This window comes from Athalia rosae, chromosome 2, assembly GCF_917208135.1.
Source record: "Athalia rosae chromosome 2, iyAthRosa1.1, whole genome shotgun sequence".
NCBI lineage: Eukaryota > Metazoa > Arthropoda > Insecta > Hymenoptera > Athaliidae > Athalia > Athalia rosae.
In genome coordinates, this window is record NC_064027.1 from 25,710,656 (window position 1) to 25,723,707 (window position 13,052).

Below are 13,052 nucleotides of genomic sequence, written 5' to 3' on the forward strand. Positions count from 1 at the left end.
CAATTTTACACATTCAACTTCCAGGCGTTGACTGATCTCATTCCTCAGATTTTACTGAAATATTAAGGATAGGGTCAAGTATACTGTATTCTTCTAAAATATAAAAAATTTGAATTTATTAATCGGTAATTAGTTTTAGACATGTGCAAATTATTATCCAAACAAAGCTTCCCATGAGAAGTGACTCTTTGTACCATGCAATCCAAATTAGGTACGAATAACTAACACTGGAGCCGGTCGAGTTCTTTGACAATTGAAATGCCTTTTTTAGGTGTAATATTGCGATTCTTGATTGACACTAGGTGGTTTATTTATAACGTATAGGCCATATTTATATACAATGGTGAGTTAATATGACGTACGAAAAAATTCAAACTTTCAGAGAACACAATGGCAAAGAGTTCATTTACATAAAAGCCTTAGCTCTAGCAGTGATGCGCTTATTTTCATTCAATCACATTCTCAAGACGCAAAATAAATTACTTCAGGTGCTCGATGTCTGACTGCTGTTTCCCGGCGCCACAGACATCTCACCTCCTTGGGTTGTATCACGCTGTGGGCTCTGAAGAATTTTGCATTATCTTAAACCAGTTGTAATAGAACGCCCTTTCAATAGATCGGAAGAACTTACCTTTACGTGGATCTGATGCTTCAGCATCGCAGCTCGAAGAATGAGCATTCTAGTACGCCTCTGATATTCTTTTCCCATGCTGATTGATTTCTCAAATGTAGTACTACGTTGATCAACATCTTTGGCATACAGAATCTACAGAATCAAACCAACATTAGTACACTCCAGCAAATTGATATCTGAATGCATAAAAAACATTGATTACTTTATTGTGCGAGTCGATGCGCGCCTGAATTTGTCCATCAAGAATGAGCTGCATCAGTTCATCCTCGAGGGCTGGTACAGTTCTATTAAAAGCAGTCGCCATTCTTCTCATATCAGCGCTTAGATACGGGCTAAAGTATTGGATGAGAGCACGATTTCTGATCTGTGTATACAATGAGGCAACATGAGGCGCTATGTACATATCAAGAAGAATGTTATCTTTGATCTCGTCCAATAACTTCAAGCACGAAGCGTATTTTGAGTTGTAAAACTTGAAAATAATATCTCTAAGTTGAGGTTCGAGTTCCAAAAACAATTTAAAAGAACTGCTGAATATGACTTGCTTCTGTAGTTCGTGTCTATCGAAAGTAGCCAGTGCGCAAAGACCACCATACAAGGCAACATTTCCCGGAGAGAGCAGCTCAGGGCAGTCACAATGATCTAAAGAAGCCTGTAGAAAATGTCGAGCAGCCATTTTGTACTTCATAGTGGCAAGTTCGGCAAGGCCAGCGGCAACTTTCAGCTTTGTAATAATTGACTGGTTGTTATCCTTCCCATGAATTTCAGAAAAATCAGGAGTAGTTTCGGCTTTGCTAACGTAGCTGAGAACGTGCGACCAATTTTGTAGGTAGACCGATACCTTGATCACATTAAGGCACATGTTCACAACATGCTTACCGCTTGTACAGTAATCACGTGCTCGAGAGTAACACTTGAGAGCGTTACTTAAATCTCCGCAGTCCAAATAATGGTCTCCTAAATCGTCGTGACCCCTTCGAATGCTTTCTTTGATAGAATTACTCTTATAATTTTTAAGATCGGTGTCAAACTTTTCTAATTTCAAAGCTGCCTTCTTTGTCCGAGACTCCAGCCACATGTGTTGAATAGTTGGTATGTCTTGAGATGTAGATTGAGCAGCTATATCTGGCAAACCAGGTGTTCCAACAGCCTCTTGCAATTTTTTATGCAGAGTCTGATAGACCCCGGTATTATATGTTGTCATCACATAAGCTATCGCCATTTTCAGAGCCTCAACTCTCAGAGTAGGGCAATGATCTGCGATATAGATTAGTCTATACAACTTTGCAAGACCAGTGTAGCTATTAGCGTAAACTTCTAAGTCCTGGAAAATGTACAATCGTATAAGTACATAGGTGATCGTAATCTCTAGATATAATTTTGATCAATCAATCGATTGAAGAAAAAGTTTCCATACTAATGAGGGATTTTCCACGATGTACGGTTCCTCCTCTGTGTTGTCATTGTCTTCGGTAGGAGCGTCAACCTGCATGGGCTCCATTGCATTCTGCTGTAAGATAAACAGATTGTCAAAAATAAAGGAAACTGACGGACTAAGGGGACTCTAAATAGACTTGTAAGTGCATATACAATGGATTCGGTATCATAATTCACAGGGAATTAAGTGTTATGTTCAAATCTGTTAAAGTTAACCCTAATTATGAAGCTAGTAGGTACTCTGATTTTATCATACCGAGTGAATTGATGATAACAATAAAATTAAAATAGATCGTTTACCTGAAAAAGCACAGCCTGAATCGGCAGTGGCATTATGTTAAAAGTTCGTGCCCTGAGTTTCGCTCACTCTTAATTCTTTCCAAAAATATAATTTTCCAGTCTGATTCTTATGACACTTCTTATCGTCAAACTGTTAGAAGGAAGAAATCCAAAATGAATCCAACTAGCGTCGAGTAGAGAAAACTTTGTACTATTGCAGCGACTATTGGCTGAAGCGTTGACTGAAGATCTGTCGTCTTGTTCACTTATCTTCAGTCAACAGCTGAAGTTTATTCGTTGTAGGTAGGTGAAATAATTACTTATTGCTTTTTTATCAGCTGATGTTACATAGCCACGTACCGAGACGTGAATTTGTTCGTTGTAAATTGTTTCAGGCGGTGTCGGCCTCAACTGGTGGTTTAAAGTACTAACTTTGCCGCAAAGAGTGGGGTGGAATAAATTCAAACTTTTAAACGTCTGAATTCCTCTATCAAATTGATCGATTCTGCCATTTTTTATTTCCCTTTTTTCACCTCATCCCATGATCAAGAACCCCCCGTTTCTTGCGTTCAAGCGCTTCTTCTCTCTTTTTCCAGAGAAGTCTTACTGTTTCACCCATTTCACCTATAAAAGTGAACAATGAAACTCACACAATGTTGTAACGAGTTGAATACTCTAATACTTGAAAAGTCTCTCTTTTCTTCTCATGTGCCCTAGATGCTAGAACAAAAGCTCAAACGCCTCTGGAGAACATTTAGCAACGGTAACGAGGCTGTAGCCTATTGAACACCGTGCCGTAGTCTTGCGCCATTTTTTCTATAAGAAGTTTAATGCTCATCGATTAAGTAAAGTATCCGTAACAAAGCCGAATGAATAAACAATTCTTAAAGCTCCAAGTACGTATTTGTACACGTATAGTCGTCTCAATGAATCCTCGCAAGTCTTGAATGTCATTCGCTGAATCGGATTTTTTCACGGTTCCTATTGCGCGATGTTCCGCTGTAACTACCTCTGCGGGTAGAAGAATACATCTCGTCGAGCAATGTCGAAACCAAAAAAAAGAATCATGTATGAAGGGTTGAAAACGATGCAGCGATTCAACCAAGTTTTTAATGTAGGTCAATGACCAAGCCGTATCTATGATAGAGCTGGGTCATATTTTTACATACCTATATGCATATACCTAGTATGTGTAGTTTCTTTTACACACCAATAGGTATAAAAATCACTTTTACTACAAGATGTATGATTTTTATTGGAACTCGTATATAGTATATAGTACAGGTGGTGGTGATTCTTTTTTTCTTTTTACTGCTCATTCTTTTGAGTATAATACTATACAGATGACCTGGTTTCTCACTTGTACGTACATAGATTTAATCGTACAGCATAAAATCGATTTGCACTTTTACGACGGTCGCGCGTTTCGCAATATTTATACTTATATTTATTATACTTGTAAATGTATAATTATGTAGCGATGTGATTTATCAGGAATATTAATCTTGCCTTGATCATTCTTCAAATACTTATGAGATTGTTTTGAAATCGATTAATCTGAATAATTTGAATGTAATCAAACTTTGGTGATAACTCGCGTACATTTTCTCCATTTTTTTTTCTTGCCTTTTCTTTTTATACACAAACAATCTATGTATATGCCAAATTATCGATATAATGAGTATTATGTTTATATGGTTGACCGCGGGGTCCTACCGTAATAAATTCTACCGACCCGCGCGAACGGTGCAGCGAATTTAATTACTTTTTTATTCATATACCTCGGTATATATGTGTATATTTGTTTTATATAATATATATGTATATATGTATATAACTATATTATATTATTTACAAGGTGGTTTCTTATGTGTGATTAAACTAAATATAATATGTATCTATCTCTATTATTATATTAATAATACTATCAATATCATTTATTCAACAGCTATTACAACTACTACTATTCATAATTAATAGACTGATTTACTTTTCTTTTTAAATTTTCCAAATCAGAATCGCCGCGTGCGGGAAGCGCCGAAATGTTTTCTACGCGTTGTATTTTACATAAATAATCAATTCATTAGGTAATATAATATGATGAGGTACAGTTGTAATCCAATCAATTAATTATTTAATTAAGCAACCGCATTAAATGTCGTATTACTACTATTATGTATATTCATGTACATACTGAATAAGTGGATATAAAATTATAAACCTTGTGGAATTACGTATGAGGAAAAATGCGTGCTCGCTGTTAACTGGATTACGTGGTATTCTATTTTACATAATCTAAACTGCGTTTTTAATGCAAGAATTGGAAATTTTGGCAGTAAAATTCTTAATCATAATGTTGCCATGAACTAATTAACGTACATCTCTAATATTATACTAGTTAAACTTTAATAACAATAATTTATCTACAGGATCATGTATTTCTTTATATCTTATAATATAATTTATATATGCCCAATAAAGTCAATATTCTTCTTTCCACACTTTTAGATATATTAATATTAAAAATTCATGTGTTCAATTTATTTTTTATTATATAGCTACCTATATTTTGTATCTATAATAATTTCAGTGTGAACGATTAATCGCTCTAACGTAGCATATTTTTCTTCTTTAATGAGCGTCCTGCAATTCATTTAATAATTCCTGCATCGATCCATATTTTGTCAAGAACAAAATAAATCTAACTAACTATAATCTAATTAATTAATTAAATTGCAGTCTGTATTCACCTATATAGGTAGTCATGCAGGACGCGCTGTGATTACATGTATAATCATGTAAATGAATGTTCCTCTGTATATCATATTTGAGTGTGCTAATTGAGTTCGTTCAAGTTATACCTATGTGTATAATTAGACTATGTGGAATTGTACTTATATTATATATAGTTCGTAGTAATGTGTATGTGTTTGCAGAAGTGGTATGTGCAGTGTAAGTGTGGGTCACCTCCACATAAAGAGGGATTCTTAAAAGGGGGTAAAAGCGAGCGAGCAAGATTCATGTACGTACATACAGTCTATTGGTACAAAGGGTGGCAGCGGAGCGAGAGACATAGACACTAGGGTTGGTTTAATGGTGAATTTATAAGCTCCGCTACTACCGCTGCTGATGTTGGTCTGCAGCGCAATCCCAAGAGAGAGAATTAGGTACACTTCTTATATAAAAGTAGAGAATCACTTACACGAAGTAAATTATTCGAATTCTCTCTCAATGCACTTTCATATTCTTTAACTGCAAATACTGTTGCCAATTTTTCTACATATCTCATTTCGATGAGGTTTTTTATATACTTAAATCATATTTTCGGAGACTGGAGGCACTACTTTGAACTAATAATCACGATTCTTTATTATTCCAGTCAACGAATTTACGATTTCTGGTATTTTATTAATTTATTAATTTATTTATATAGTCGTTTGGCTTTGCATGCGAAACTTTCGAGTGTCGGATTATTCGTAGATGAAATATAATAATATAACGTTACCTACGCATAATAAATATAGCTAAACAGGTCATTGGATAATTTATCGATCATAAGATTATAGAAACGAAGGGGGGCACATCCCGCTTTAGAAGTCCCCATCTAAAATAGATCGTGGCGGTGTATCACAGAGATACGCCCCTGTAAAGGTGCCAGGTGAATTATAATCTTGGCACCTGGGGGTATTATTTTCATTTAAGTTAGTAACTTGGACGGTAAAATACAACATGGTATCTCTAGACTGTCGTCTCCCGGTCGACGTGGATGTACTCCACGAAACCGGGCTGCTGTTGTCAGGATGCTGATCCCAGAAGTGTTTCCTCGGTTGGTGCTCGCCTCGGCTTTTTTCCCTTGAACTCTTGTCTTCCCTCGGCGTGAAGTCTCCTCGTCCTATTCTTGGACCTATCGCAGTAGCGGAGTTCAATTAGTCGCAACATTTTTCGTCAAAAAACAGACAACAACATCGGGTAGGGGGGGGTCAAGGGGAAGACAACACCAAGGATAGACAGAAGATAAGAATACCTGCCAATTAGGATAGCCAGGAGACAGGAAAACGCTGTCACTATGCCAGCTGTTCCTGCGACTACGAGCCACATCGCCGACGGTAACATGCCCAGAAGCCTTGCTCCGCTTCCGCAATGTTCTTCGTCGTGTCCTGAAGGACAATGAGGTCTTCCGTCACACCACAAACTTGCAGCGATGCAAGCACCAAGTTCAGGACATCTATGGGGGCAGTCGCCATTTCCTGTAGCAGTTTCGTTTTCGGGTCCTTTTTCGGGAAGGCGAAGTTGCCTGCGGAGAGCAGCCCTGCTTTTTGAAATTTCCAGCCAAGAAGCAGCTGCTTGCCCAGGTTCACGGGCTATGAAATCCAACAGAAGAGTTGGAGGTTTCGGAGGTCCTGGCCAGGATTCGTCACCTTTTCCAAGCCACTCTTCGGAGAATACATGAACGGTGTATTCCCTTGCTCCTGGTTCAGCTGGACAAACAACTTTAAGGAGTTTTGGAGGTCTCCCAGAGTACAAAAGCACTCGATTTAACGTTGGACACCTGGGTGGGTCTCCGGTAGCCGCGAGGTCGACAATTGGAGGGGGTTCCAAAGGGAGAAACCATCCCCAGGTCAGTAAAAAAAGAGAGCGATTTTCTCTGGCTTCTACCAACCACGGAAGACCTTCGCAGTATATATCTGGCCTTGAAAGAGGTGGTGATACAAATCTAAGCTCTCCACCTTCTCCGCGGACACGTTGTTTCCTCGGACACTCCGGAGCTCTCACCAATTCGAAACTAGCGTGGAAAAAGAGGGTTTCAAAATCTTCATGAGGCGCTTGGTGGTCAACTAGGAATCCTATTTCAAGGGCACGTCCAGCCGAAACATGAGTCAAGGGTAAATGTGAGGTATTATCGCACAGGCAAGCTCTCGGTAGTTTGATATCGGGCCATGGTGCCTCATAAAGCATTAGGTGAGCTTTCCGCGATCCAATTTCAGGGGCGCATCGAGGTCTTTCTGTGTGCGGGTCTGGCTCGCTTACGCAGGCAGTAGCCTCCCCCAAGCTTGCATTATGAAGGGTCAGTCTAATACGTTCTCCTGGCCCTCCCTCTATTCGATAATGACACTCCAAACGTGTTGCACCACCCCGTCCAAATAATCGGATGTCTCTTGGAGAGGAAATCATACCCGTACGAACTTTACGCCAGACTCGATTGCAAGGACCTTCGGTCCAGCTGTCACCGCCTTGAAGAGTTGCCACGAATTCGTATCTCGCCTAAAAGAATGGAAGAGTCAACCGGTCGTCGTTGATGGATATGAAAAAAATTTTAATTCATCGTACCTGAAAGTTTACGGTGTGTAGAACAGTACCGGGAGCCGTTTCCATCCTGAGAGTTAAAGAGGGTGCGAGAGTGAGGTAGCTTTCTTCAGATGTACATGGTCTTGTGGCCCTTGTAGCGTTTCTCAGGGCAGCATGTGCGCAAAGTTTCGGTGCTTCGTCACACAGCGATACGATAGGTGGACCGCTACTGGGAGTTCCGTCCCACAAGGTGATTTTAACAGCACACAAATCGCTTTGAATGGTCCCATTGTTTTCCAGGTTCCCAGTTAGGTCCCTTTGAGAATACGAAGAAAAGTAGATCCAAACTCTGTCTCCGGCTAAACCTTGGATGTTCCACGTGCAACTGGAACCAGGTGGTAAGGAATGGAGAGGTGCTCGAAGTATTCCCGATCTCTTCGCGGTTCCATTTACGAAGAAATGGCATCCTTGGGAGCCTCGGGCGTAATCCAGCCCATCGGAATCTACGAAAACAACTTCCGCTTCCAGCTCTAAACGCATCGCAGAGGCTCCTAAGGGAATCGCTAAGGCGGAACTTCGGAATTCGACCAGCATTGTCGGGCCCCTTGCTGTAACACGCGGCAAAGGACCTCCGCAATAAGTTAGTAAAATAGGGTCATCGGGCCCAGCACCGTCCCTCAGAATAATTCTATCTCTTTCAACGGGGCAATCCTGCCAGACGCTTAACGTTGCGTTGTTTGTTGCAAGTCCGGCCGGTCCAGGGGTGCTCGGTTTAACTGACATCATGGCATGTTTACACGTGGGAACTTCTTTTTGTCGTAGACTTAAGAGACAGGTCGAATTTCTCGGATATTCTCCAGGGTAATTGGGACTCTGTACCCGGCACCGTTTTCGGTAACATTCATAAAAATTCCTGGAGCAGTATGTTCCTGGAACAGAAGTGCCTCTTTCGAAGGGGATACCGGGCTGTCCTAATCTGGCGACAGCCTCGTTTCTCGCTACAAAACGGTATCTCAAACTGAATTCGAATGGAACAGAAGTTGGCGCCTGGAATAACCGAATGGAAGCTGTTACTGTGCTTGTTTCACTGTAGTAAGAAGCTCGACCTTTTCCAATACCGCACCAAGAACCTCCGGTGAACGGTCTCCCAAGTTCTGCGAGTTGTAAGCCTCCCTCAGGACAATTACCAATAGGATCTTCGGCGTTTGGATCGAAACGACCAACGCTAAAAGCGTCCCAGAGGAGTTGAACGAGCTCACCATGACCGGGACCACCGGCGGTAAATGTCAGGTGACAGAGGAATGGAAGACGAACTTCCAAAGGTCCTTGAAGAATGAGTTTATAAGTTCTTCCTTCTTCACCGTGATAAGTTCTGTTGCATGGCGTGCAAAGCGTTGGCTCATCGCTGGCGTCTCCGCAATCATCTTTACCGTTGCAATAAGCGTCCAAAGGTACGCAACGACCATCTTTGCATGTAAATTCTGCAAGTCCACAACTTCCGGAAGCTCCAACTTTTCCCAAGGAAAAACGTTCTTCCAATATAGCCAAGCTCACCAAAACACTCATCCAGGCTCCTTTCCAACCTCCCCCAGCATCAACTCTGCCCTGAAACAATAAAACAGGTAAAAAAATTTATAATTTTGTCCGATGTATAATACGAAGAATAAAGTTCTTCAGAGTATCATGAGACGTTTCATAAAGGGCGAGAGGTACTTTATACATTTTTTTCGTCATTTTTATCGGGTGGTTTAGGTGAAGAGGGTGGTTTTTCCCTTAGGTGAGAGCGTTATTATCACCCGTAAGTTGTCGTGTAGTTTCTCAGGACCCTCCGAGCCATTGTCCGCGTGTAGGAATGAAAAAAAAAAAAGAAAAGGGTGTTTTTTCCCCTCATCGCGTGAACCGGGAAACTGAAGAGAACTTATCCTGAAAGACAGACAACGGGAAGTACGAGGCACTCAAACGATGTCGGGCCCGAAAAGTTTGCTTGATTTTTTTTTGTTACATTCTCCTCACTCTCCGGAAAAAGGAGTCCGAGGCGCAGTTTGTAAAAAACAAATCTTAAATACACAGAATATTTAACGTTTAAACGTGAAATCGGTCGCAACTATTCGACGCGAGTGCTACGACCCAAATGATCGTTCAAAATATCATCCGATAAGAGCCGTTTATATTCTAATGGGCATGTGTTGCCTTTAGGTAAACACATATTCTGCACGAAAATCGCTTAATATTCCATCGAGCAAACCCCCTCGACAGAACATGCAACAGGCAAAGTTACAAGCTCGATTATAGGCCGGCGCTGCAGCAGAGTTTTGCTTGGCAAACAATAGCGCTTTAAAATAAACGGTTCATTGTACGTACATATCATGTAAGATACGGTATAAAGAGCTATTGAAAAACATCACTCGATAGCCAATCCAAATCCGAGCATGGAAAGTAATTTATATATTTGGTTGTTTGAAATGATTTCTTTTGTCATACGAAGTTCAGGTAAACCGTAAAATTTTTTAGTACCTAATTCCGAATCTGAATCTAAATAAAAGATCTAGAGTGCCTAGCGGTGATGATGTAACATTGGGATATTTTATTGTTGCCGATTACGCGACTCTTTGTCCTTTAAAGGATGCAAATATACTCGAACAATGCTTTTCAAACCACAGTTTTGAGAGAGCTTTCTTCTTCCTTTTCTTTTTTTCATCTCTACCCTCGCATTCTTACAAGGTGTCAAGGTATACTAAAGAGAGCTTTTTTGCGAGTGTGAATTACGGGAGAAAGAACAAGAGAGACAGTGAATCACACAAAAAGAGATGGGGTAATATTGCGTTAGGTCGCGTATATTAGAGAGAAAGAGATAATAAAGAGGAAGAAGCAGAAGAGAGACGGATAGATAGAAAGCGCAAGAGAAGTTTGCAGTTGAACAAAAGCTCTGGCTTTTCACGTCCGCCGTTTGTATAATATAAGTCAATGTACGTACGTACATCGCGTATTATAAACCACTTTTTACTGTACATAACGTTTGTCTTGTCGTCCTTTGCGATCCCGCATAGTCAAATAGAAAGGATACGTGACCTCCGTAATCTTTACCGGAAATAATATTTCATATATTTTGCACAAACTGAATGCGAAAACCAATTAAAAAAAAATATCAATTCAGTCTCTACCAACCACTTAAAAAGCTGTTTGATGTGATATTTTGATTTGTCTCAACGTCGAAACAAACTAAGACTTTTAATGATAAGTTTTAATTGCTTTTACTTTTAGCGAAATGTTAAATTAATTCTTACATAATTGTACGTTATCGGCAGTATAGAGAAATTGTAGAAATTATTTAACGAAATACATATGCATAATTATATATATTTGCGCCTGATTCCAGGCCCTGCGATGTGTACAGAATACATGCACTTGTAATTAGATTCGAGCGGATAAGCTCTGCAAAGTTAATTACGCAACAAAATAAAAAAACTAGATAAAAAAAAAAGATTGGTTCCGATCAACCAGTTCGTTGCTCTTGAATATAATCAATAACATTTCATTCCGCAGCTTAGCCTGAATTACGGAGAATTTAATACCCGCGAAACATTGTGCACGGCACAGAAGAAAGAATAATGTATTTCAACATGAATATTTATGCAAAGAATTTTTTATTCAACGATTATTAAGTATATGCCATAGTGATAATGTCGAACTATGCGGCGCGCAACTAGTTTACATGTGGTATAGATAAATGTCCGACTCATTTTTTTATCTTTAAAACAATATTCAAACTCTATTAATTAGAGAATTATTATCCCTTACATTCAACATACACTTTGATCTCATCAAAAACGTAAGTAAATCGTGAATTTTGTTAATTCTTTATTTTAATTTTTTCAATTTTAACCAATTAATACACCTGGAATAAAAAAAAAAACTACTCTTGGGATTTTTTCGAAGTTCGCAGCGAAACAAACCAGTGAATAGACGAATAATATTTCGCGAATAGTGCTACTGCACTTATTATGATGAATGAGATAAACAATTTGTTTTGTGTATATTTTTTGAAAGTATGCCATGTGAATGTACCATAAAATGAATTGTTAGACTCTGGGCAAGTCCCTCTCACAAAAATGAGACGTGTTTTAATGTCTGCACGTAATTAAGTTCAAAGAAAAATTAATTTTCCATAATTCCAACAAGTTTGAAAACACAGAAAACTGAAAAATCGGTTACACGGATGACGATGACCCACCATGCTTGGTCGTCATGCAGCTCTAGGCCGCGAACTCCTCGGTGTCTGGAGATCTCCGGTGCGAAAAAACGCGTGTCATTTTTATCGAAGAACAATTATGCAACATCACAAACGTCGTCAGCAGCATGATGAATTTAATGTTCACCGCCAGTTATTTATTGTTAAGTTATTGCAGGCTGTAGTTATTCTTTGCCTTATACCGCATGCACTTTCTTTCACGTTTCAATTCCGTTCTCTTTTTTTCTTATTATTTTTCTATATAAATTTATTCGAATGTGGCATAAGTATAGGTATATCGTATAAATTATGACACTGAGATTTCTTTTAAACTTTATCATGCACGCCGTTGACCGTAGAACACGTTGCACCAAAATTTAATGACGATAATAATTATGTAAATTATTGCTTTGGAAACTATGAACAATTTTTTCTAGGAGCACTGCACGGTGGAATTCACTAAATAATGGTTTATTGGGTGGAATTTGAAATTTTCATTCGCTTTTCCTTAGACCGCAAGAAGCGTGGAGGACACGCACCCCACCTGCACGCACCCTCGGTACGGGCGACCCGGGAGCGAATTTTACGCTGGGGGTGCACGCAGCACGAGGCACGATGTGCTGGGGGCAGAGCCGAGAGCCTGGCCGCTGGGCGCCGTATGCATCGATCGTCGTGTCGCCCTTACGTACACCGTGTCCCCGAAATACTCCACCCCCAACCCCTCCTCTACATCATTCTCCTCTTCTTTTTCCGCATCTCATAGAAAAAGGGGGAAAAAATCCTGAAACTTCCCCTAGACGCTTAAGGAGTTTTGACCCCTCACCCAGTAAAATTAACGCGCGCGCTCTCTGAAATTAAAAAATTTCGTCGAGGATAGAAGAACACAGTAGAATACAGTAAGGAAATGATCAATTTTGATCGAAAATAGCTGGGCTTAGCGGAAAACTTTTTAAATGTAAGACTAATTGATAAAATTTATAGACTGTTTTTACACGCGTGAGAATTGTTAGCGTAATTTTTGTAAGTTTTGAAGGGAATTGTTAATTTTTTGACACCCCTAGATTTTCGTAACACTAGTACGCAGACGTAAGTTTATAATTCTGTGCAGTTTGTATGACGAACGTCGATTTGTGTTTTGCCAACACAAACAAATACAGAGCGAATCATTGTTGATTTTTATCTCCTATA

The 13,052-nt window shown here is 39.5% G+C and overlaps 2 protein-coding genes across 4 annotated transcripts; both read right to left on the reverse strand.

The window, feature by feature from the left end:
• Window positions 1-99: 99 nt before the first annotated feature.
• On the reverse strand, window positions 100-2,531 carry LOC105687749 (COP9 signalosome complex subunit 1). 2 transcript variants are annotated; one of them, XM_012403617.2, is made up of 5 exons: window positions 2,372-2,531; window positions 2,052-2,141; window positions 837-1,958; window positions 632-766; window positions 100-562 (listed from the first exon to the last, which is right to left on the reverse strand). In XM_012403617.2, the coding sequence occupies exons 1-5, from the start codon at window positions 2,402-2,404 to the stop codon at window positions 485-487; spliced, it is 1,458 nt and encodes a 485-aa protein (XP_012259040.1). In that variant the 5' UTR covers window positions 2,405-2,531; the 3' UTR covers window positions 100-484. The 2 variants fall into 2 exon arrangements, with proteins under 2 accessions (XP_012259040.1, XP_012259039.1); XM_012403616.2 differs by having other exon boundaries at window positions 2,052-2,144.
• Window positions 2,532-3,579: 1,048 nt separating this feature from the next.
• LOC105687742 lies at window positions 3,580-12,383 on the reverse strand. 2 transcript variants are annotated; one of them, XM_048649948.1, is made up of 4 exons: window positions 11,868-12,383; window positions 7,679-9,241; window positions 6,379-7,612; window positions 3,580-6,254 (listed from the first exon to the last, which is right to left on the reverse strand). In XM_048649948.1, the coding sequence occupies exons 1-4, from the start codon at window positions 11,868-11,870 to the stop codon at window positions 5,941-5,943; spliced, it is 3,114 nt and encodes a 1,037-aa protein (XP_048505905.1). In that variant the 5' UTR covers window positions 11,871-12,383; the 3' UTR covers window positions 3,580-5,940. The 2 variants fall into 2 exon arrangements, with proteins under 2 accessions (XP_048505905.1, XP_012259017.1); XM_012403594.3 differs by having other exon boundaries at window positions 6,011-6,254; window positions 6,375-7,612.
• Between the last annotated feature and the right edge of the window lie 669 nt (window positions 12,384-13,052).

Excerpts from the sequence above, each read along its gene's own strand:
- LOC105687742 (XM_048649948.1), bottom strand. Across the intron at positions 7,613-7,678 it reads TACACACCGTAAACTTTCAG|GCGAGATACGAATTCGTGGC; the intron begins GTACGATGAATT and ends CCATTCTTTTAG. Across the intron at positions 6,255-6,378 it reads TCTCCTGGCTATCCTAATTG|GTCCAAGAATAGGACGAGGA; the intron begins GCAGGTATTCTT and ends CTACTGCGATAG.
- LOC105687749 (XM_012403616.2), bottom strand. The coding sequence starts at position 2,404 with ATGCCACTGCCGATTCAGGCTGTGCTTTTTCAG. Across the intron at positions 2,145-2,371 it reads TTCAGGCTGTGCTTTTTCAG|CAGAATGCAATGGAGCCCAT; the intron begins GTAAACGATCTA and ends TTTATCTTACAG. Across the intron at positions 563-631 it reads AGCATCAGATCCACGTAAAG|AGCCCACAGCGTGATACAAC; the intron begins GTAAGTTCTTCC and ends AAAATTCTTCAG.